Source organism: Delphinapterus leucas, chromosome 1, assembly GCF_059928025.1.
Source record: "Delphinapterus leucas isolate spDelLeu-1000000601 "Yukka" chromosome 1, BTC_Dleu_Yukka2, whole genome shotgun sequence".
NCBI classification, from domain to species: domain Eukaryota; kingdom Metazoa; phylum Chordata; class Mammalia; order Artiodactyla; family Monodontidae; genus Delphinapterus; species Delphinapterus leucas.
The window spans coordinates 11,405,287-11,431,092 of record NC_143129.1 but is presented as its reverse complement, the minus strand read 5'-3'; the positions used below and the strand labels follow the sequence as shown (position 1 = coordinate 11,431,092).

Sequence of the window (25,806 nt, the reverse complement as noted above, 5' to 3'; positions counted from 1 at the left end):
TATTAGGAAGTAAACCCAAAAGAAATTCTTTCTATTTCCCATTAATGACAATTAGTTAGAGGAAGATCTCTGGATATATTTTCTAACGTAGATGAGGTAGGGGTGGGATGACTGTGAGAACCGAAGTTAGTACATCCAAGAATTTTATTGTCAAATTGAATCAACTTTTAAAGAAATTTGATGCAGAGCAAGCAGGATAGTTCCAAAATTAAATTAAATCAAGGAATTGTGGAGTGAACATTTTTCTTTCTCCTTAAAATTCCAAGAATAATATTAAACTTTGGCATTGTTAGTTTTACAACTTAGTAAAGAACAAGCTTAATTTCATCAATTTAGAACAAATATTTTTTCCCCACAGAAAAATGCCCTAAGCCTGACCTGAGGAATGGTTACGTCTTTGACACAAAATTATTTTACAAAATTCAAGAGAACATGCGTTATCGTTGTGCATCAGGGTACAAAACCACAACAGGGCAGGATGAAGGAGTGGTTCAATGCCTCCCTGTTGGATGGTCTTCTCAGCCAACCTGTAGGAAGGAACATGGTATGTGTTTAAGAATTATCTCCTAAATCTGAAGGTAAGAGCTTGTGAGTTCAATGCTTTCTTATATGGGTAGGCATTCTTGTTTAAATATAATTGTTATTTTATTATGTCTCTCGATGCAGGAAGTTATTATATTGTTTCCCTCTAATGCTGGGTGTTTCCGTAATCCAAGGATTCCCAACCTCTACCACACACCTACTCCAGCAGTTCCTATTTTTTACTAGTAAACAAAGAATTGGAGTGGAATAAAAGGAAAGACCCTTAATGAAACTTTCTGTCACAACATACATAAATTAGTATTTCCTTCATTAGAGAAGAGTTTGAAATAATGCACATTATTTTATACCTCAAACCAATATCAGATAAACTTAAAAATAACCCAATCAGGGACTTCCCTGGTGGCGCAGTGGTTGCGAATCCACCTGCCAATGCAGGGGACATGGGTTTGAGCCCTGGCCCGGGAAGATTCCACATGCTGCAGAGCAACTAAGCCTGTGCGCCACAGCTACTGAGCCTGCGCTCTAGAGCCTGCGAGCCACAACTACTGAGCCCGCATGCCACAGCTACTGAAGCCCACGCTCCTAGAGCCTATGCTCTGCAGCAAGACAAGTCACCACAATGAGAAGCCTGTGCATAGCAACAAAGAGTAGCCCCAACTCACCACAACTAGAGAAAGCCCACGTGCAGCAGCAAAGACCCAACGCAGCCAAAAATAAATAAATTTATTTTAAAAATAACCCACTTATTTGAATATATATATGTGTATATATATATATATATATATATATATATATAGTTAGTGTGGTGTTATCTATTTAAATTATACAAATCCACAGATGGGACATCATCAAAAAATCACTACTGCACAAGTTTTCTATTGAATTGTGACCTTTGGCCAAATACACTAGAGTAGAATTTTAAAGACTGAAGACAGGTAGAGTTAGGATTCAGGGTGCATGAAGAAAGGGAATCCAGAGACAAAGGCAAACTGATTATTTTTCAATTTTGCTAAGAGCTGATTCTGTCATATATTGTTAAAATTCATAGAAAATACTTTTTGAGATTTCCTTTTAATATTCTAGGTTTAGGGATGGAGTTCATAAAACAAATGACTTTAATTTCTCTTTTTTTTTTAGAAACATGTTTGGCCCCTGAATTACATCACGGAAATTATTCCACAACACAGAAGATGTTCAAAGTGAAGGACAAAGTACGATATGAGTGTGCCTCTGGGTACCACACAGCTTCTGGGAAGAGGACAGAGGAGGTGGAGTGTCACCCGTACGGATGGGCCCTCACCCCACGATGTGCCAGTAGGTTCTCACTTTGAAGACGACTACTTTCACTTTGAAAACTCCCTCTCAGAAATGGGTACAAGTTGTTATGTGAATTATGTTCCTTTTTTCATATTTTTTTTCCTCTGGTTTTAATGATGTTGACAGTAGGCTTTCATCATTTCAAGCTCTCAAAGAGGGAAAAATCCTTTTAGCTCAGATACTTAAATTAAAATAAGTTTAATGATATTCAATAAATATATAAATTGGCAAGCTTTTACTAGGAATAACAAAATTTCGCAAAGTTGCTGATTTCTAATTCAGATATGGCAGGTAAGTAGTGGGTGAATTTTGTTCTAGCAGGAAAAATAACACTTCTTTGTTTTTTATTTGTTCTTTCATTTTTAGAATTAATATGTTCTTCTTTAAGATCAATAGAAAATGGTTATTTTCATCCTGTGAAGCAAACCTATGAAGAAGGAGACGTAGTTCAGTTTTTCTGTCATAAAAATTATTATCTAAGTGGATCTGATTTAATTCAGTGCTATAACTTTGGTTGGTACCCAGAATCTCCTGTCTGTGAAGGTAATTTTTAAAATTTCATACTCACACAAATAAAATATCATGTCTGAATCAGCTTTAATTTCTTTAATTTCTAAGGAAAAAAGTCTCTGATGATATCTAATTCTTCTCCAGAGTGCTATTTTTTTAAATAAATATTGTCTTTTAAATCAGTGCTATTTTCAACAGTCTTTAATACATTTAATCTGAAGAAATCTTAATTTTTACATTAGTTTGTAGAGTGGATATATCTTTTAAATATATATTTTAAAATCTATTATAAATTGTAAATCTCTTATTATAATGAATAATTGTTGTTGTTGGGAATTAACTAGATCCAGTTGTCCCAAGGTGGCAGCTTTGTGGAGGTACTTTCTTATTACTTAGCCACATATTCCCTGATGTGAAAATAGTCTTCAGAACAGTGGGGTAAAGAGCAGGAAAAGCAGCAGAATGTTACCCAGATTGAAAATGAAAACTCAGGTCATCCAGTAAGAGCCACTGTCAAATGGGACGTCTGTGGTTCCATTTATATCACTGGCTGTGTTCAAACAGGTGGTATGATTACCTGTTAAGAGACATCAATTCAATAGTCATATAATCACACCTGCAATGTTATATGAAGGAGGTCCTGGTCTAGCAGAGGAAACAGATACAAATCATTGGTACAATGTGACAACTGGTGTAATAAAGTCAGGTATAAGGTGTTTGAACAAACACTGAAGGTTCTGATTGATATGGTGTGGGACAGTGTTTACAGAGGTGATGGATAATGTCTGAACTGGGCCTTAAAAGATAAATAGGACTTGGAGGATTGGGAAGGATGGGGAGAGGTAAAGGGCTTGATAGCCTCTATTGTCTCTGTAATGTAGGAAATAGTGTCATTATTAACAGGCAGGAGAAAGACAGGAAAGGAAAACTTGGAAGAGAGTAGTGAAGATTTGAAACAGTTGCTGGGAGGAAAGAAAGAGGGGTCACCAGGGTTATGCAGTGGGGTTTCCCAGAACTGCCATCATTCTCTAAATGCTCATTCTCTAAACAATGACTTTAATTTTTTTTGCTAGAAATTATTCTTTTTAAAACTTTCCAGTGGTGCCCAAGAGCCTTGCTCTAACAGCAGAGAGGAAGATTGTTAGCAAATTACCTGTAGCATATTATTTCAAAATGAAATGGCAGACCCCTACCTACTTATCACCTGTTCACCCCACTCCCACCAAATTAAGTCAGGGGCCAACACTCCTGCTATCGTTTTCTAGCAAACAGTCCTTAGATGTAGGATGGGCAGTGTAGTCGTCTGAGTAATGCCTCCCTCCCTCCCAAAAGAAAATATTCATATTCAAGTCCCTGGAACCGGTGAATGTTACCTTATAGGGCAAAAGGGACTTTGCAGATGTGATGAAATTAAGGATCTGGAGAGAGGAATAATATCTGGGATTATCCATGTGGGCTCCAAATGTAATCATAAGCATCATAATTATATAAGAGGGAGGCAGAGGGAGATTTGACTACAGAAGATCAAGTATGAGATGTGACGGTGGAAGCAAAGGTTGGAGTGAAAAAGGAAGGGGTCATAAGCCAAGGAGTGCACGCAGCCCCCAGAAGCTTGCAGACGCAAAGAAGCTGCTTGTCTCCTAAAGGCTCCAGAAGGAACACAGCTCTCCTGATACCTTGATTTCAGCCCAGTGAAACCGATTCTGGACTTTGGCTTCCAGAAATGTAAGAGAATAAAGGTGTGCTATTTTTTAAGCCTCTCCATTGTGGTAATTGGTCACGGCAGCCATGGGAAATTAATATAGTCAGTATTTTAGAATAGTTAAGAGCAGGAGATTTAAATTCAGATAGACACGGGTTTAGGAACAGATCCACCACTTACTAATAATTTACTTACTTCATAAGTTTTAGTTTCTTTGTCTGTAATATGGGAGATGTAATAGTCCCCACTTAACAAAGTTATTTTAAGATTAAAGGAGATAATGAATGTAACGTGCTGGCTCTTTTAGTTTTCTATTGGCACGAACCTAACAGCTTGAAACCACACACCTGTGTCTCACAGTTTCTGTGGGTCAGGATTCTGGGTGGAGCTGACCTGGCTCTGTGTCCGTGTCTAACAAAGCTGCAGTCAAGGTGTCAGGTGGGACTGCAGTGTCATCTGGGGCTGGGCTCGGGAAGAACCTGCTTTCAAGTTCACTGTGGTTTGTGGCAGCATTTGGAGCTTGGCAGGCTGCTGAGCAGAGGGCTTCAGTCTCCTCCTGGATGCCCCTGCAGGCAGCCCTGTGCCCCCTGCCCTCTGACCCACCCCATTCGGAAACTCGTGATGAAGCAGCTTGCTTCTCTTCCAAATCAGCTGAGAAAGAGCTCGGCAAGAACGGCCTTACCATACTGTGCTGCAAGAGTATGTGTGCATGACCACACGCATCCATCCTTGTGGCTGTGTTTAAACGGGTCACATGCATCCCATCATCTTGGCTGTGTTCATTGCTTAGAAGCAAGTCCCAGTTCCTGTTCTTGGGGAGGGGCATGACTCAAGGAAGTCAGCCTCAGGATGTGGGGATCCAGGGGGTGGCCCCAGTCTGTCTGCCATACTTCTTAGGGTCCTTGGCACAATGAATGTGCTTATGAAATCTTAACTATTATTTTTTGGTAATTACATGACTAAATATACTGATGTTTCTCCATAAAAGGAAGAAGAAATCGATGTCCTCCTCCCCCTGTGCCTCTGACCTCCAGAATTCAAAGGTACTCAACCACTTATCGTCATGGAGAAACAGTGCGTATAGAGTGTGGACTTAACTTTGAGAGGCAGGGATCAGAAGAGATACGCTGTGAAAATGGAAAATGGACAGAACCTCCCAAATGCATTGGTTAGCAGCACCTCAAATGAGCTTTCCCTAAAATGAAACCTGCATGCATGTGGAGCTAAATGGTCTCTTCTGTTTCAATTTTCCCTTTTCAGAAGAAAAGCAGAGGATGGGCTGTGAAGACCTGCCCTTGGTTGAGAATGCTGCAGCAAACCTATCCTCCAAGGTCTATTATAATGGGGATAAAGTGACATACGTGTGTGAAAGAGGGTATCACCTCCGGGGACCAGAAGAAATAACTTGTAAACGTGGAAAATGGACCCTTCCCCCTGAGTGTGTTGGTATGTGTGCTGCGTTTCACATCCAGAGCTAAGCCTAGTGTATAACATTTTCCTTTGTTTAACTCACACACTTACAGCAACGGTCCATTGCTTAGAAGAGTTTGAAACACACAGATAGAGCACTTACTCTGCTATTTTTCCTGAGCATATGGAGCTCTCTGTAGAATTTAACTGGATATAAAGAATTGGGAAACAAGCTTTTAACATCTTGATGATAGTACTTTTGCATCTGGCCATTCTGAGCCCTCCACCCTCTGAGCCATATACCTGCTCTTTCATCTCACTGAAGGGCACAACCAGGGTACCACTCTTCAGTGCTACCCATTCTGCCATCCTTCTCATTTCTTTTTTTCTTTTTTTTTTTTTTGCGGTATGCGGGCCTCTCACTGTTGTGGCCTCTCCCGTTGCGAAGCGCAGGCTCAGCGGCCATGGCTCACGGGCCCAGCCGCTCCGCGGCATGTGGGATCTTCCCGGAATGGGGCACGAACCCACGTCCCCTGCATCGGCAGGGGGACTCTCAACCACTGCGCCACCAGGGAAGCCCTCTCCTCATTTCTTGATCAGGTCCTGGAGAGACCTCCACAGACATGTTTACCGAGGATATCTGTTGTGTAAGAGAAAAGCTATTAAAGATGCTAGAGAAATTAGCCGAGTAGGAGAAAGACTCTGAAGACAGAGAGAAAAATGGAAATTTTCATCCTTGGGTTGATTGAGATCTGAGATGAAGAGAGATGAGAAGGAAAAAATAAAAATGGATAATAACAAAGGTCAGTTTTTAAATGGACCATAATCGTTAGGTTAAAGAACACTGTTTACCTTTCTGTACATTTTAAGAATATCTATAGCATGAGTCCTTCAGAAGCAAGAAAAGTGAAAAATCCGCTGCATACTTGTCCTTCAGCAAAACATTTGCTCTTTAGTTTGGCTTAGTAAATTTTAACAATACTTAGCTGAATAAAGTTTCTCTGATTCTGATACACTGAGAGATCAATTGTCCTAAATTACATAGTGAAATATTAAAGTACTATTGTATGCACAACTGTATTATATCATTATGTTGTTATGTTTGTATTAATTTAAAAATAACTTCTTAGGAAATACTGGGAATTGTAATTCTCCACCTGATGTAATAAATGGAGCTGTTATTGGCGGATTATTAGCAAGCTACCCAACAGGATCCTCAGTGGAATATAGATGCAATGAATATTACTTATTGAGAGGAGCAAAAATATCTCATTGTGAACAAGGAAAATGGTCATCCCCACCTGTTTGCTTAGGTAAGATAGAGAACACATTGAATTAAAAAAAATTTTCCCAGCCTTATTGAGATACAATTGACATATAACCTTGTGTATGTTTAAGGTGTATAATGTGATGATTTGATACACAAATACATTGTGAAATTATTACCACAATAAGGTTAGTTTATTTATCCTTCACCTCATGTAATTTTGGGGGTTGTTATGATGAGAGCATTCAAGATCCACTCGTAGCAACTTTTAAGTGCACAACATTGGGGTGGTTTTTTTTTAATTTTTTAATTTTATCTTATTTATTTTTTTATATATTGTTTTGTACATTAGGTCCCTGGAACTTATTCTGCTTATAGCAGGACACATTGAATTTGTTTTACCCTTATGTTTGTATTCTTACATGATTTTCATATAATGTTTTATAGCATGGAAAAGAGAATTTTGTATATATCTTTCATTCTTCAAGTGTTTTACCTTATCGTTTCTGTCAGCAGAAAAACATCCCTAGTATCTTAGGGTTTAGGCTATACTCGTTCTTACCCCACTGCATTTTTTTTTTTAATGTGGTAACATAAGAACAACAAAACTTTACCATTTTAACCATGTTTAAGTGTCCACTTCAGTGGCATTAAACATAATCACATTTGTGTGTCTGATTACATTTGTGTTGTTTTTCTCCTAACTGGAATTTCCCCTGGTTGTTTATATTCCTCGTTGTCTCTCTTATTGTCCTCAGAATGTCATTTGGACAGAAGAATAATCAATCCAATTCTTTCCTTGGTAGAGCATGTCATTTATAGCTTTCTTTGCCACTGCTTCCTCACTTTTGTTTTATCTTGTTGAGCAGATAAAAACGTTTGTAGTTACTCTATATTTTGGATTAAGGCATGGATTAATTAATGTTAATGTTTTCAAGTAGAAAACTGAGGCAGCTATCTAAATAATTACCTAAATTGAAATTACTTTGGGAAAACAATATTCACCTCTCATTTCAAGCCTATAGATTTGCCTCATTTTTTAACTTTGCTAGTCAGAGTTACATTTAAAAGTAACGTACCTGGGCTTCCCTGGTGGTGCAGTTGGTTGAGAGTCTGCCTGCCGATGCAGGGGACACAGGTTCGTGCCCCAGTCCGGGAAGATCCCACATGCCGCGGAGCAGCTGGGCCCGTGAGCCATGGCCGCTGAGCCTGTGCGTCCGGAGCCTGTGCTCCACAACGGGAGAGGCCACAACAGTGAGAGGCCCACGTACCACAAAAAAAAAAAAAAAAAAAAAGTAACGTACCTGGTCACTACAGTTGCAAAAAACTTCTTACATTGTGACTTCTACAAATAGAAAATTGCATGATAAACTCCCTATAAGTTAAAAAAGACATTTAGTTAAAAATATTAGCCCTTTAAACTACAAAAGCAAATCATTGTTATCTACAAGAAAATTAATAAACATACAGAATAAACTAGAAGAAAACAGAAAATATCAGTAACCTTGCTGGAAACGTCAATGACTTAGATAATGGTCTTTTACACCTTTTTCTACACCAGCTTCCAACATACATATTCACAAAACTGTATGATATCATGAAGAGGCTATGAATCTTGTTTCTTTTACTTAAACTATATTATGAACATGGTTTGATATATTTCTACATTATATTTTAATGGCTATACAGTTTTCCTTAATGCAGATATGCCATAATTTAATTACTTTTTGATGGACATTTAGTGTGTTTTCAACATTTTTATATTCCACACAGTACATTTTGTACTAAATATTTGTACATGTAAATAATCTTTATTTTTTAATAAAATTAATTCTATTTATTTCAAATGTTTTGTTTTTGTTTTCAGATTATCTGAAGAGGAATTTCTGGATCAAAGAGATCTGGAATTTTAATTAAATTTCTGATAATTGCCAAACTGCCCTTCATAAAGTTTATTCTGATTTATGATCCTAGCATCAGTGAATTAATGAAGTAGTTTCTTAATCTTTGTGAACTTGAATATCTTAACCTTTACGTATTGTTAATTAAGCAATTAAAATTACTTTAATTGGATTTATTTGGGTATTAAACAGTTGACATTTTTCAATTTTCTAATGGCCATAGGTGGTTTTTCAATGAACTGATTGTTCATAGTTTAGCAATTTTTCCATACCCATAAGAGCTTTATCTATATAAATTACATTATCAATTTGACAGGCATGTATATTGCAGCTATTTTTTGTTTTCCTCTTCCTTTTATTTATAGTGTTTTTAATATACATAAATTTAAGTTTTAAGTCAGCTCTTTCAGCATCTCCTTTGTGGTTTCTCTCCTTCAAGTCATTCTTAGTTTGCTGTTCACAGTCACATTCAGATATATCTTCACCTGTAGTTTTTCTATTGCTCTCATATTTTCATAAATGATTTTGATGTTAAGCTTTTGATGATGTGATTGATATTGCATTGAATGGAAGTACAGTCATCTCTGAGGATAGAGACTGGACCGAAATTGTAAAGGAAAAGCTAGTAATGGAACAATCCCATAGGGAACAATAAGGTTTAAGGAAACCTATCATTTTCTGTCTGGAGCAATTGCCTCATGACATTTAGGCTTGGTGCCCACAGCCTAAAGCAAATACTGAGTGAAGATCATTTATTGTCATCAGGGCAAGAAGAGAGAGCTTTGTGCATCTTACTTGTCCTGTGGAACTGAAAATACTCTCACTACGAATGGGAAAGATGGTGCGATAAGGAGCAGCATTTCCCATCTGTGAATTATTCCAGATGTTATGAACTTCTTAACCTCCCCACTGCTGGTCTTCCCTGCCCTTATCCTACTTCAGCCAGTCTGGTCTCATTACTCCTCCCCAAGTAAGCCAGGTGTGCTCTCACCTCAAGGTAGTTCCCCGTGCCTGGAATGCCCTTCCCGCAAAAATTGACTTGGTTCAGGGGCTTCCCTGGTGGCGCGGTGGTTGAGAGTCCGCCTGCCGATGCAGGGGACACGGGTTCGTGCCCCGGTCCGCGAAGATCCCACATGCCACGGAGCAGCTGGGCCCGTGAGCCATGGCCGCTGAGCCTGCGCATCTGGAGCCTGTGCTCCGAAACGGGAGAGGCCACAACAGTGAGAAGAAATGACTTGGTTCACTCCTTAGCCTTCTGCAAGTCTGTTCAAAGATTACTTATTTAAGCCTGTCCCAACCACCTTACCTAGAAGCACAGTCCCCCTTCCCCCACGCCTCCACTATTAATTTTCCTATCACACTTATTATATGTAGTTTAAAGATGGCCCCAAATTATAAGATCCATATATTTATTACATTTATTGTTGATTGTGTGTGTGTCTCCCAGTTAGAAGGTAATCTCCATGAGGGCAGGGATCTTTGTTTTATTCACCGACAAATATCAAGTGGTAAGTGTCCCACAAATATTACACAGTTAATACATTTTCTATTTGAAGATTTTATTTTATAGGAAGGAAATCAGGATGAACCTAAGTGGTTGTTGCCTTAAACAATATTTTTAATGTTTCAAATTAAGTGGTTTTAATTTATGATATGTTGAAGATAATACAAAATATATAAATTCATTTGACAGCAATAAAGTGTATCCTTTATCATGTATATGTGTGAAGAGCTTTAATAATGATAAATGGTAAATATAAAATACCGCTTTTGATGCCTGTCATAATTTTTTTTGTAAAAATATATCACTTTCATACTTGTGAGATGAGTAAAGAATTGAAAAGACCCTTTGTTTTACAGAGCCGTGTACAGTTAACATGGATGACATGAGCAGAAATAACCTAGGGATGAAGTGGAATTATGAAGGGAAGATCTTACATGGAGATTTAATAGATTTTGTATGTAAACAGGGGTATGACTTGTCTCCATCAACTGCACCCTCTGAATTATCGGTGCAGTGCAACAGAGGTGAAGTGAAATATCCTTCATGTATTAAAAAAGGTAAAACAATGGTGCTTCCAGACAATTTCTTGGGTGACCAATATCACAGGTGATCAGTATGAGTTCAAAGGATAAGACCCTAAGCAATCCACCACCCTCATCATCTAATCTATAAAATTGGGAATGACCTGATCAATTTCCAATCAGCACATACCCTTAAATAGGATCTATGCTGACATCTTTTAATTCTGTAAGTCAGTTTTATAAAGAGAGAAATCATGAGATTTTGTACATATCACCAGACTTTCAGAGGATGGATCACCCTCTTGTGAGCAATCAACAACCCTGTAAAGCATTGCTCTCCTCAGGGTTTGCAGGGGAGCATTGTCTCAGAAGAGGGCTTAAGGTAGAGTGAGAGACTTTGTGTACTCCTTGGGCATGGGACTGTCACTTTTAATAAGGAAACAGGAAGAGAATGCATACAGAAAGCATGGCCTCAAGACGGATCTTATATTCTTTCACTTTTGGCAAACAGAAAGAGGAAAAGTAAAATCACAATAATTAATACTTTGCTAGTTTTAAACGTGTATTTAATATTATGATATACTAATTGCAATCATAAATTTTACGTATGAAGTTATTGCAGAAATGCTTTTGATATTTAAAAATTACTTGAGAGATGTCTTAAAAATGCTTTTACATGAAATGTATTGTTTTGTTTCTGTAGAGATTATAAAAACACTGGCTGCCTATTGTAGCAATTCATTGCAGACTTTATTATTTTTGCAGAATCTAAAAGAACATGTGCATCTCCCCCATTTATTAAAAATGGAGTTATTAAGAGTTCAACAGTCAGGACCTATGAAAATGGTTCCTCAGTGGAATACAGATGTTTCGAGCACCATTTCCTACAAGGGTCTAAGGAGTCCTATTGTTTAGAGGGAGTGTGGACTACACCACCATTGTGTTTGGGTAAGTACTGCCACATATGTCTCTATTTATTAAAATAAAACCATATTTTTCACTTCCTCTTCTCTTCGAGTTGATATAGCACTAATATAAAATTTAAATTTTGCATTTTTGTTATTTTATTAGTGTGCTTGTTGAATTACTGGTTTCTACTCTTTCCTCTAGATCATAAATAACTAGAATTCAGCTCATTCTAACAAGTACTTTTTAAGTACAAACCATACATGAGGTACTGGGTTGGTAGGACCTATAGGATGGTTAAGCTGTGTGCTGTGGGTAACCAGTCTAACAGTGGTCATTCAGTGTTATTGGTGCTGTGCTAGAAAACACGAGGACAGCGGGAACAGATATAGGAATGGTCCCCTCAATCTGAAAGATGATAATGCCTTGTTGATGAGGCATCCTAATAAAAGTAACACTATCTCCCAAAATTCTCAGGAGTCATAAAATAGCATATTTTTAAATGAAAAGAAAATATTTCTTTGTGTTTATATCTGACTTTCATTTATTTTCTTATCTTATTTCACTGTCTTGGACTTCAGTATAATGCTGAGTATAAGTGGTGGGTATCTGTGTTCTGATCTCATAACTAAATCTTTCAGTAGTTCATCTTTAAATATGGTGTTACAAATACGTAAAAAAAATCAAAATAAAGATATAGAAACCACCTATTTCTATTTTGCTAAGAGTTTAAAAAAACCTTCAGTGAGTTTAATTTTAGCAATACCTGTTAAAACAATCATATGATTATTACATTTATTTTTTTTTCCCTGGAATTACATTGCTTCTTTTTTGAATGTTAAAGCAGGATTGTATTTCTGTAATAAATCCCACACGGTTGTGATGAATTATGCTTTTTATATATTGTTGAATTTTATTTGCTAATACTCTACGTAGGATTTTTGCAACTATTTTCATGAGGGAGATTGGTTTGTTATTTTCCTTTTGGGTTTTGTATCAAGTTTCTGCTAACTTCATACAATGGGTTGGGAAGTATTCCCTCTTTATCAATTCTCTAGATTTTGTCTAAGACTGGTACTATTTCTTCTTTAATAATTGTAAGAAATCATCAGAGATGCCACCTGGGCCTTGAGGTTTTTTTTGAGGAAAGATTTTAATGACAACTTCAATTTGTTTAATAGATATTAGGTTATTATTCTCTTCTCTCAGTTTCAGTAGGAAGTGGTTTGTAAGAATGTGTCCATTATATCTAAATTGTCAAGTTTGTTGATATAACGTTCATGACATCCTTTTATGGTTTTTTTAATGCCTTTAGTGATGTGTCTTTTGTTATACTACTGTGAAGAAGTATGTCTTTCTGATATATCTTGCTGAGGGTCTGTAAATTTTATTGGTCCTTATAAGCAATCAGTATCTGCATTTTTTGATACTTTCATCAAATGTTGCTATTTCATTAATTTATATTCTTGTCTTTATTATTTCCTCTCTTCTACTTTCTTGGATTTATTTTATTATTCTTTTTCTAGATTGTTTAGATGTATACTTAGAGTACTAATTTTCATCCTTTATGTTTTTCCCTAAAAATGAATTTAAGGATATAAATTTCCCACTGAGCATAACTTCAGCTTCATCCCACACATTTTTATATTTTTGATTTTTACTATCATTCAGCTAAAAATTTATAATACCCATTTTGATATCTTCTATGCACTCTGAGTTATGTAGAAGTTTATTTTTTAAATTCTAAACATTGGAGGATTTTCTAGTTTTCTTTTGGTTGTTGATTTCTAGTCTAAATCCATTGAGACATACTTTGAATTATATCTGTTCTTTGAAATTCACTGATACTTAGTCTATTACAAGCATATACTTGTTTCAGGTAAACCTTTTTACTGGAAATAAATTAATTTTGTCCTTGTTGGGTTCACTGTTGTTACATACATATGAATTGAATTGAATTTTGTTTCTCATGTTACTAAATTCATTCTTATCTGTCCAGATTTATGTTTGTTTGTTTATTTGTTTATTTTTCTACGAATTATCAAAAGTGTGTTAAATTCTCTCACATGGTACATTTAAAAATATTTATCATTTTAGTTCTGTCAAATTTTGGTTATGTATTTTGATGCTATTTTTTTAGGTGCACACAGATTGAAACATGTTGAATCTGTATAATTTGAGTCTTTCTTTACCTATAGTAACGCTTTGTTTTTGTTTGGTTTTGCCGTAAAATCTACTTTAGCTGTACCAACTGGCGTTTGCCAAGTATTTACAAGGTGTACAATTTTTCATCCTTTAACTTTCAACTTTCTGGATTCTTACTTGTAATGTGTATGTCTTACAAGCAATATATAGTTAGTGTATGTAAAATTATACTTATTCAGTCTGACAATCATTTCCTTTACAATGGATTATTTAGTCCATTTACATATTAATGTGATTACTGATATGTTTGGGTTTATAGCTACTACCTTACTATACTAGATATATATCCTATCTGTTCTATGTTCTGTTTTCTCTCTTTTTTTTAATTGTTTTCTCATGGGCAAATCAAATTTTTTGTTATACCATTTTACTCTCTCATAGCTTGTGGATTATACGTTCCTCCAGACTTCCTTTAGCTGTTATCATAGAGATTTCATAATGCAGAATTGCCTTATTACAATTGAGTACAAATTCATAGTTTTACCATTTCTCTAGGACACAGAACACTTTATTTACTCTTCCCACTTTTTGTATTATTATGTCATGCATTTTCATTGTACATATAGTTTAAGTCCCAAAGATATATTAATATTACGTTGTCCAACAGTATTCTTTTAGATTTACCCATATATTTGTCAGTAATTTGTTCCTCATCTTTTCTTTTTTTTTTAATTTATTTTTTGATACAGCAGTTTCTTATTAGTCATCCATTTTATACACATTAGTGTATACATGTCAATCCCAATCTCCCAATTCATCCCACCACTACCACCCCCCCACCACCACTTTTCCCTCTTTGTGTCCATACGTTTGTTCTCTACATCTGTGTCTCAATTTCTGCCCTGCAAACTGGTTCATCTGTACCATTTTTCTAGGTTCCACATATAGGCATTAATATGCAGTATTTGTTTTACTCTTTCTGACTTACTTCACTCTGTACAACAGTCTCTAGATTCATCCACGTCTCTACAAGTGACCCATTTTCCTTTTTATGGATGAGTAATATTCCATTGTATATATGTACCACATCTTCTTTACCCATTCGTCTGTCGATGGGCATTTAGGTTGCTTCCATGACCTTGCTATTGTACATAGTGCTGCAATGAACATTGGGGGTACATGTGTCTTTTTCAATTATGGTTTTCTCTAGGTATATGCCCAGGAGTGGGATTGCTGACTCATATGGTAATTCTACTTTTAGTTGTTTAAGGAACCTCCATATTATTCTCCATAGTGGCTGTATCAATTTACATTCCTACCAATGGTGCAAGACGGTTCCCTTTTCTCCACACCCTCTCCAGCATTTGTTGTTTGTAGATTTTCTGATGATGCCCATTCTAAATGGTGTGAGGTGATACCTCTTTATAGTTTTGATTTGCATTTCTCTAATAATTAGTGATGTTGAGCAGCTTTTTATGTGCTTCTCGGCCATCTGTATGTCGTCTTTGGAGAAATGTCTGTTTAGGTCTTCTGCCCATTTTTTGAATGGGTTGTTTGTTTTTTTTAATATTGAGCTGCATACGCTGTTTATATATTTTGGAGATTAATCCTTTGTCTGTTGATTCGTTTGCAAATATTTTTTTTCCATTCTGAGGGCTGTATTTTCATCTTGTTTGTAGTTTCCTTTGCTTTGCAAAAGCTTTTAAATTTCATTAGGTCCCATTTGTTTCTTTTTGTTTTTATTTCCATTACTCTAGGAGGTGGATCAAAAAAGATCTTGCTGTGATTTATGTCAAAGACTGTTCTTCCTATGTTTCCCTCTAAGAGTTTTATGGTGTCCGGTCTTACATTTAGGTCTCTAATCCATTTTGAGTTTATTTTTGTGTATAGTGTTAGGGAGTGTTCTAATTTCATTCTTTTACATGTAGTTGTCCAGTTTTCCCAGCACCACTTATTGAAGAGACTGTCTTTTCTCCATTGTATATGCTTGCCTCCTTTCTCATAAATTAGTTGACCATAGGTATGTGGGTTCACCTCTGGGCTTTCTATCCTGTTCCACTGATCTATATTTCTGTTTTTGTGCCAGTACCATATTGTCTTGATTACTGTAGCTTTGTAGTATAGTCTGAAGTCAGGGAGTCTGATTCCTCCAGCTCCGTTTTTTCCCTCATGAGTGCTTTGGCTATTTGGGGTCTTTTGTGTCTTCATACAAATTTTAAGACTTTTTGTTCTAGTTCTATAAAAAATGCCATTGGTAATTTGATAGGGATTACATTGAATCTGTAGATTGCTTTGGGTAGTATAGTCATTTTCACAATATTGATTCTTCCAATCCAAGAACATGGTGTATCTCTCCATCTGTTGGTATCATCTTTAATTTCTTTCAACAGTGTCTTATAGTTTTCTGCATACAGGTCTTTTGTCTCCCTAGGTAGGTTTATTCTTTGGTATTTTATTCTTTTTGTTGCAGTGGTAAATGGGAGTGTTTCCTTAATTTCTCTTTCAGATTTTTCATCATTAGTGTATAGGAATGCAAGAGATTTCTGTTCACAAATTTTGTACCCTGCAACTTTATCAAATTCATTGATTAGCTCTAGTAGTTTTCTGGTGGCATCTTTAGGATTCTCTATGTATAGTATCATGTCATCTGCAAACAGTGACAGTTTTACTTCTTTTCCAATATGTATTCCTTTTTCTCATTTTCTTCTCTGATTGCCGTGGCTAGGACTTCCAAAATTATGTTGAATAATAGTGGCGAGAGTGGACATCCTTGTCTTGTTCCTGATCTTAGAGGAAATGCTTTCAGTTTTTCACCATTGAGAATGATGTTTGCTGTGGGTTTATCGTATATGGCCTTTATTATGTTGAGGTAGGTTTGCTCTATGCCCACTTTCTGGAGCGTTTTTATCATAAATGGGTGTTGAGTTTTGTCAAAACCTTTTTCTGCATCTATTGAGATGATCATATGGTTTTTCTCATTCAATTTGTTAATATCGTGTATCACATTGATTGATTTTCATATATTGAAGAATCCTTGCATCCCTGGTATAAATCCCACTTGATCATGGTGTGTGATCCTTTTAATGTGTTGTTGGATTCTGTTTGCTAGTATTTTGTTGAGGATTTTAAAATCTATGTACATCAGTGATACTGGGCTGTAATTTTCTTCTTTTGTAGTATCTTTGTCTGGTTTTGGTATCAGGGTGATGGTGGCCTCATAGAATGTGTTTGGGAGTGTTCCTTCCTCTGCAAATTTTCGGAAGAGTTTGAGAAGGATGGGTGTTAGCTCTTCTGTAAGTGGAGAATTCACCTGTGAAACCATCTGGTCCTGGACTTTTATTTGTTGGAAGATTCTTAATCACAGTTTCAATTTCATTACTTGTGATTGGTCTATTCATATTTTCTATTTCTTCCTAGTTCAGTCTTGGAAGGTTATACCTTTCTAATAATTTGTCCATTTCTTCCAGGTTGTCCATTTTATTGGCACAGAGTTGCTTGTCGTAGTCTCTTAGGATGCTTTGTATTTCTGCGCTGCCTGTTGTAACTTCTTTTTCATTTCTAATTTTATTGATTTGAGCCCTCACCCTCTTTTTCTTGATGAGTCTGGTTAATGGTTATCAATTTTGTTTATCTTCTCAAAGAACAAGCTTATAGTTTTATTGATCTGTGCTATTGTTTTCTTTGTTTCTATTTCATTTATTTCTGCTCTGATCTTTATGATTTCTTTCCTTCTGCTAACTTTGGGTTTTGTTTGCTCTTCTTTCTCTAGTTCCTTTAGGTGAATGGTTAGATTGTTTATTTGCGATTTTTCTTGTTTCTTGAGGTAGGCTTTTATAGCTATAAACTTCCCTCTTAGAACTGCTTTTTCTGCATCCCATAGGTTTTGGATTGTCGTGTTTTCATTATCATTTGTCTCTAGGTATTTTTTGCTTTCCTCTTTCATTTCTTCAGTGATCTCTTGGTTATTTAGTAACATATTGCTTAGCCTCCATGTGTTTCTGTGTTTTTTGCTTTTTTCCCTGTAATTGATTTCTAACCTCATAGTGTTGTGGTCAGAAAAGATGCTTGATATGATTTTAATTTTCTTAAATTTACTGAGGCTTGATTTGTGACCCAAGGTGTGATCTATCCTGGAGAATGTTCCGTGCGCACTTGAGAAGAAAGTGTAATCTTCTGGTTTTGGGTGGAATGTCCTATAAATATCAATTAAATCTGCCTGGTCTATTGTGTCATTTAAAGCTTGTGTTTCCTTGTTAATTTTCTGTTTGGATGATCTTTCCATTGGTGTAAGTGAGGTGTTAAAGTCCCCACTATTATTCTGTTACTGTTGATTTCCTCTTTTATAGCTGTTAGCCATTGCCTTATGTATTGAGGTGCTCCTATGTTGGGTGCATATATATTTATAATTGTTATATCTTCTTCTTGGATTGATCCCTTGATCACTATGTAGTGTCCTTCCTTGTCTCTTGTAACATTCTTTATTTTAAAGTCTATTTTATCTGATATGAGTATTGCTACTCCAGCTTTCTTTTGATTTCCATTTGCATGGAATATATTTTTCCATCCCCTCACTTTTAGTCTGAATGTGTCCCTAGGTCTGAAGTGGGTCTCTTGTAGACAGCATATAGATGAGTCTTGTATTTGTATCCATTCAGCAAGCCTGTGTCTTTTGGTTGGAGCATTTAATCCATTCACGTTTAAGGTAATTATCGATATGTATGTTTCTATGACCATTTTCTTAATTGTTTGGGGTTTGTTTTTGTAGGTCCTTTTCTTCTCTTGTGTTTCCCACTTAGAGAAGTTCCTTTAGCATTTGTTGTAGAGCTGGTTTGTTTCTGCTGAGTTCTCTTAGCTTTTGATTGTCTGTAAAGCTTTTGATTTCTCTGTCGAATCTGAATGAGATCCTTGCCGGGTAGAGTAATCTTGGTTGTAGGTTCTTCCCTTTCACCACTTTAAGTATATCATGCCACTCCCTTCTGGCTTGTAGAGTTTCTGCTGAGAAGTCAACTGTTAACCTTATGGGAGTTCCCTTGTATGTTATTTGTTGTTTTTCCCTTGCTGCTTTCAATAATTTTTCTTTTTTTTAAATTTTTGCCAATTTGATTACTATGTGTCTCGGCATGTTTCTCCTTGGGTTTATCCTGTATGGGACTCTCTGAGCTTCCTGGATTTGGTTGACTATTCCTTTCCCATGTTAGGGAAGTTTTCAACTATAATCTCTTCAAATGTTTTCTTGGGTCCTTTCTCTTTCTCTTCTCCTTCTGGGACCCCTGTAATGTGAATGTTGTTGCGTTTAATGTTGTCCCAGGCGTCTCATAGGCTGTCTTTATTTCTTTTCATTCTTTTTTCTTTATTCTGTTCCACAGCCGTGAATTCCATCATTCTGTCTTCCAGGTCACTTATCCGTTCTTCTGCCTCAGTTATTCTGCTATTGATTCCTTCTAGTGTAGTTTTCATTTCAGTTATTGTATTGTTCATCTCTGTTTATTTGTTCTTTAATTCTTGTAGATCTTTGTTAAACATTTCTTTCATCTTCTAGATCTTTGCCTCCATTCTTTTTCCAACGTCCTGGATCATCTTCACTATCATTATTCTGAATTCTTTTTCTGGAAAGTTGCCTATCTCCACTTCATTTAGTTGTTTTTCTGGGGTTTCATCTTGCTCCTTCATCTGGTACATAGCCCTCTGCCTTTTCATCTTGTCTCTCTTTCTGTGAATGTGGTTTTTGTTCCACAGACTGCAGGATTGTAGTTCTTCTTGCTTCTGCTGTCTGCCCTCTGGTGGATGAGGCTATCTACCTCACCTTTTCTTGTTTTTCTCCGTTTCTCATTTATTGTATGCCTGAAAAAATTAGTTCTTTATTATTTTCTCAGTTTGTGTTTGTCTGGAAATCTCTTTTTTTTTTTCTCCTTTGAGGAATATTTTTGCCTGATATAGAATTCTAGCTTGTCCATTATTTTCTTTCAATGCTTTAAGGATGTCATTTCATCCTTTTCTGTTTTTGTACTTTTTGTTAAATAGTCAAAGACCATTTTAATAGTACTTTTTTGAAAGTAAGCATCTTTTACTCTGCTGCCTTTGAGATTCTCTTTGCCTTCTCAGTAGGTTATTTTGGTTGGACATAGATGTTGGTTTCTTTGTGCATTTTATTCTCCTAGTTGGTAGGACTTCTTGAATCTGTGACTTGATATCTTTCATAGGTTTTGGAAATGTTTGGCTAATGTCTTTTCAAATATTTTTAACATTTTCTCTTTTCACTCTTTCTGTGATTCCATAAAACACATGTTACATCTTTTTCCAGTGTCCCCTGTCTCTTAAAATCAATATTTTCTTTTCTTTTATCTTCTCATTGTTTCAGTTTGGTAATTCTCTGCTGATATATTTTCCAGTTCATGAATCCTCTCTTTAGATGTGTACAATCTGCTTTAAACTTGTATACTGAGTTCTCAATTTCAACTATTATCTTTGCATTTCTAGAATATCCATTTCATATTTTTTTGTAGATTTGAATTGTCTGATGAAAGACTTCATCTTAACATCTATTTCTTGACCATATTAGTCACAATTATTTATTTTTAACTCCTTGTCTGCAAATTCCAATATCTGGATCATCTGTAAGCTATATCTATTTTCTAGATCCATTTCTTGCTATTTCTGTTAATGGTTGATTGAATATCAAATATTTATGTGTGGATAAAATTTTAGGATCTTGAGACAATGATGCCATCTTATTCCAGACAATACTCATCCCATCTTCTGGCTGATAGTGTAGGGAAATTTATTCTCTATTCAGTGAGAGACAAAGCTTTCTCTAAGCTTATTTTCAGAACTTTGTTTGCTCCTGCTCATAGAATGTACCCTGCAGGGTTCTTCACTAGAGTTTGGTGTGTATACCAAGGTCCCCCTTCCTGCCTGGCTCTGATATTCCTGGGAGATGGCCACTGCTCACTGTAGCTTTCCATTCACTTCAAACTGAGCTCCTCATTCTCTCTCTGCACAATCAAGAATAGGCAGATGCCCCCCTGGCAAAGCCAGGGCAGAGTATCAAGCTCATTTCATCATACCTCCCATCTCTCTGGGCTCTGACACGTCAAGTCCTGGCTGTCTTGGCTGACCCACTTTTCTATCCTCAACCCCGTGGGATTTCCAGCAGCTCTTCTGGCTCTGTGTTTGTCGCTGGCCCATCTGTATCTAGTCTCTCAGCTTGCGCTGAAAATCAACAAAGCCCCAAGAGAAAAATGGCACAGAATGTGGAACTCATCTGAATGGGCTTTTACCAGACCCTTAGCCTCTGGAGTACTGCCTGCCTTGAAAATTCTCTGATCCCTTGAAATACTTGCTTTGGGTCTGTTTTCAGAGTTTCTAGTTCTTAGTAGAAGTGCTGGTCTGATATAGGTTACTCTGTCATGGTTGAGAGCAGAAGTTCCGTGAAACAATTTTGAACTCGTTTTAATTTAAATTGCATGTTTTGTAGAACATTCTAAACAATAGTACCATTTGACCTCATTTTCAAAACTATTTTTTAGTGACTATAAAGATCCTGTTAGACTCTTTCTAATCATTCCTGTCATTTGTTTTCTATCTATAGCGTTTCTAGGATGACATCTGACACACAGGCCTTCACTTGAGAACGACTGAATAAAGAAGTATTTTAGCGTGTCAGTTGTATGATTCATTTGCTCTGTTAGCAACTCTGGACCTTTTTATTTATCTCAGAAGCAACTGCTTGGTGCTCAGTCATCCAGGAGGCAAATATGAACACAAGCAGCCCCATTTTCTGACATGATTTGACATTTGGTATTTTAAAAATACCAATGTTTTTATCAAGGAAAAGAAACCAGAGAAGTTTGTTGGGTATCCTAGTTCTTAAGTTTTTATTTTGTTTTGTTTTAATGCATAAGGAGAAGGACACAATAATACTGTCAATGCTTAAAATTTAAAGCATCTCAATCCAATCTTAATAATCCTTAATAACTGAAATTTAAAAGAGAAGAAACTGTTAATTACTTTGGATATACTTTATACATCAGGTCATAAATTCTGAGTCAGTGTCGAGACTCTAGCTTGTTTCTACATTTCCATAAAATATTATCTATCCAACCATCAATGGTTTGTCTCATGGGTGTTTTATTTGCACTTTCTGAAGAAAAAAGAAAAAGAACACTATTTCAATGACTATTATTAACTATTAATGTTTTTTAAAAAACACCTTTTTTGCCTTCTGTCTTTGCAAATCTTAATGGCAAAAAGCTCAGTAACTGGCAGGACATACCCTTTTTCCAAATTCAGGGCAACAGAGATAAATGGCAGGCTGTTTTCTGTGAGCTTTGAACATATTTTCTGACTTGAATATGAATTCTAACTTACTTGCTGCTCTAATGCCTGGGAATTTTAAGGTTATTATGAGAAAGCAACACAATGGTTCCCGTTAATACTGAGAGGTATCAAGATAGTTTTCTTGGTTTTTTATTTTTTTCAGAACCTTGCACATTATCTTTTGATACAATGGAAAGTAATAATTTGCTCCTGAAATGGAGTTTTGACAATAGGCCATATATCTTGCACGGCGAGTATATTGAGTTTCTTTGTAAGAGAGATACTTACATTGAGTTTCCTATTATCGGATCGGAATTGAGAGTGCAATGTGACAGAGGGCAGTTAAAATATCCAAGATGTATTCAAAGAGAAAGGTAAGGAGAGGCTTGTACCTGCAACTATTTTTTTTTCTGTTCAGGTTGTTATTCATGAGATTCATTATGTTATAAATTTCAGAAACATTAGGTTCTACAACAGTCCTACTTTATGGTCATTATAAAGGGGAAAAAAATCACGTTGTCTTTATTTTTTTAAACCAAGCCAACTCCTAGACGTATTAACTAATTCAACAAGCTTTCTGAGTGGTCTAAAGTCAAAGCACTGTTTGCTATTTGATATTTGTGACTCTGGCAATCGGGTAAATAAATCAATTTGAGCAATATTTAAATGTGGAAAAATTAACCTACATGTCCTGAGATAAGAGAAAATCACATTTTCTCCCATTTCTCATTAGAAGTTCGTAATAATGATGGGAAACACAGTTGTACAAACTTGATACTGAGGGAAGAGCATGTCAATAACAAAGATTAAAATTATGGTATTTGTTTTCAGGAACACGGTTCTATATAAGAATTTGGAAGTTATTTCTGAAGTGTTTTCTCATATAGCAATTTTTAAAATATATTTTCTACTACTTGATCAATGGAAAACAATCCTGTTCTTTTCTTAGAGAAATGTTAAAAGAATGCAATAAAATAATGTAATTCATTTTATTGGGTCAGAGTTTTGCCCCCTTTGAAGATACAGTATAAAATGGGAATTATACTCTAGGTTCAACTAAGAACATTTTTAAATGACTTAAAAGTGCATGTGGTACTCTTCTAATGGTTATAAAGAATGAGATGTATGAACTACATAAGGACAGTTTTTTAGATACTTGGAACATTCTAGAAAAAAATTCATAAGACACACACAAGTGGAAAACTTTTTTATTTTTAATTGCAGTGAATATCAGAGTAGAAAAATGTATGTGCTATTTAAATTTTTTATTATATCTTGCATTTCCTATTTCTAAGAGAAAAAGGAATAAGTAACTTAGATAAAAAATTGTAGAAAATGGTGTTAGTGTAGTTAACGACATTGAGTTTTTAAAAAGAAATTGGTGGTATAATTTACCAGGGATGGTTACTTGCTTTTATCAGTACCTCATTAAAACAAGGACCAGTTATATGAAATATTGAAGGGCTAAGACTGTAATAAATACTTGACCAGAAATGATGCTTATTTCAACCCCCACCTTCTCTCTCTTTTTTTCTTATCAAGGATGTTGTCTTATCAAGAACCCTTAAGAACATGAAAATGAATGGCAAAAAGAAGAATAACATTTTTGACACATCATAAAATCCTTTATAAAACATAATTGTTAGAAGAAAAATGTTGAATTAAAAACCTCTGATTTTTTACTTGCATGAAGATTTGAATCTAAACTGTTTACGCTGGACATTTTCTTTATTTATAAATAAAAGCTACACATGCTATTGTTTCACTTCTGGTTTGGATGACTTGACATGTGACCTCTTCTTTGATGCATGTCTTTCATCTATTAAAACATCAATCTGCACATCAAAATATTTCTGGTTCCTAATGCCAGTTCACTGGACTATATTGTCTTCAATATATGTGCAAAAATTCACACGTCTTTAATCGTCTTTGTTAATATCAGGGTTTTCTGTTACTTTGAGTTCAATATTTATTCAAAAGAACCAGCCACACTAGAGCTGAGAAACTATACATCATGTTAGAGGATTTACTTTATTAAATGAGCCGAGACTGCCCTTCAGACTTTTTAAGTGTAAAGAACTTTTAAAATTAACTGTACTGTTAGCTACCATTTGTTAATAATCAAATGGTTTGTGAATTAGTGAACCTTCCACATGTTTAAATGTTGCCCAGAGAACACAGCTATGAAAAAGAACAACCCTTACTATTTTTATATTATACACCGTCAATTTTTTTCTTAGATCGGGTAATTAATGGAATCATGCAGATTCTGAAAAATAAAACCTGAAGTCAGAGAGACCTGCAAGCACCAAAAAAAGGGTGTGTCAGTAATACTAGGACCTGTCAGAGGCCTGACCTGAAATACTGCGTTGTCACTTTTCAGTGTGAAAGAGAGTTACCCAGTTGTTATTACGGCTCATTCATAAGCACTACCTGGTTCTAGTACCCTTGTTAGGACCGGTTGTTGTTCCCAGAACAGCACATTTTTCCTCCCTAGAAGGTCTTCAGTTCTTCTAACGCAAGACCTTATTTTCCCAGTATGATGGCATTCTTCAAACCCCAATGTACAATTCCTGCTCCTGGGCTATGAGAGCTTCTCTGGAAATGAAGCCACACCAGGACTTAGCTCTGTGGATTAAACATGAATTCATTTAATGTTCAAGCATGTATGTTTTAGAACTGTCCTTCCTTGAGTTCATATGCATTATTTCAATTAATCTCCAAGAGTAGTTTTTCACAGTGGATCTCATAAAATTGAAATTTGACTGAAATATCAATAGGAAAGTATTCATCCTTTCCAATTAATTCGACCAGTCCATTAAGAAATGATACTGATCAGGTGTGGTGTCCCAGGAATCATGTTAGGTAACGCAGGATTCAGAGATGAATAAAATTCAGCTCATTATTTCAAGGAACTCACAATAAGGAACTACTTAGTTTAGGAAAAGAGTTAAACTTGTATTATTGGTCATAAAGTCTGATGCCTGGGGGCAGGCACAACACGTGGATGGGTGAAGCAGGTCTAGTGGTATTTCTGGGGAACTGCTCACAGCATGCTCTCTTTAACCTGGGTAGCTTGCTAGCTTCCTGATTTTCGTTTTTAAATGCGGGTTTCTGCATTTTAAAAGTAATTTAGCAATGGTACGTACAGTTTTGTAAGCTGAAAAAAGGTATTAATCTTTTTCCATTAATTAATTCATCAATGAATCCATTTATAAATGATGTTGAGTACCTGCTTTTCCCAGGAAACAGAATTTTCGCTCAAGGAGGATAATTGTCATGGGGGAATATTGTATCTATCCAGTATTGCCATATCTTCTGATTTGTTAATTGTGAAATCTACTGATTTTTATATGGCGGGGTGCCTAAAAAAATCTGTGACTCACATCGTGGCTCATTAGCAGCCAATTTGTAAACTCCAAATGCTAAAGCAATAAAAGTGTGAAAAGTGCAGCGATGGAGCATGTAAAAGGAGTGGCATTGAGGAAGCAGCAATTAACTTTTTTGGTATTAACTGGGCTGTAGGAAGATTCCTGGAAAAAGTTAAGTTTACAAGACTAGGGAAGACATTCCAAGTAGAAGGAATGGCACACACAGAATCAAATACTGAGCACACACTATGTGCCAGGCCTGAGGCTCCACACTGGAGGTAAAGCACTGAATAGGACACGTTGTTTCTGCTGTTAGGAGCTTGTGCTCCAGGTAGATAAGAAAGATATTAAACAAATCATTACAAGATGTGGTGTGTCAGGAAAGATCCTGTC

At 35.9% G+C, this 25,806-nt stretch overlaps 1 protein-coding gene across 1 annotated transcript in view; it reads left to right on the top strand.

The window, feature by feature from the left end:
- Positions 1–23,807, top strand: part of LOC111177444 (coagulation factor XIII B chain) — a 41,568-nt gene extending 17,761 nt beyond the window's left edge. The window contains exons 3-12 of the mRNA XM_022579196.2: positions 359–544; positions 1,681–1,857; positions 2,227–2,403; positions 5,061–5,240; positions 5,333–5,518; positions 6,613–6,795; positions 10,511–10,711; positions 11,441–11,623; positions 22,206–22,416; positions 23,585–23,807. Of these exons, the coding sequence (XP_022434904.2) occupies positions 359–544; positions 1,681–1,857; positions 2,227–2,403; positions 5,061–5,240; positions 5,333–5,518; positions 6,613–6,795; positions 10,511–10,711; positions 11,441–11,623; positions 22,206–22,416; positions 23,585–23,618 (1,718 nt within the window). The 3' untranslated portion in view covers positions 23,619–23,807. The remainder of the gene's footprint in view (positions 1–358; positions 545–1,680; positions 1,858–2,226; positions 2,404–5,060; positions 5,241–5,332; positions 5,519–6,612; positions 6,796–10,510; positions 10,712–11,440; positions 11,624–22,205; positions 22,417–23,584) is intronic.
- Positions 23,808–25,806: the final 1,999 nt, after the last annotated feature.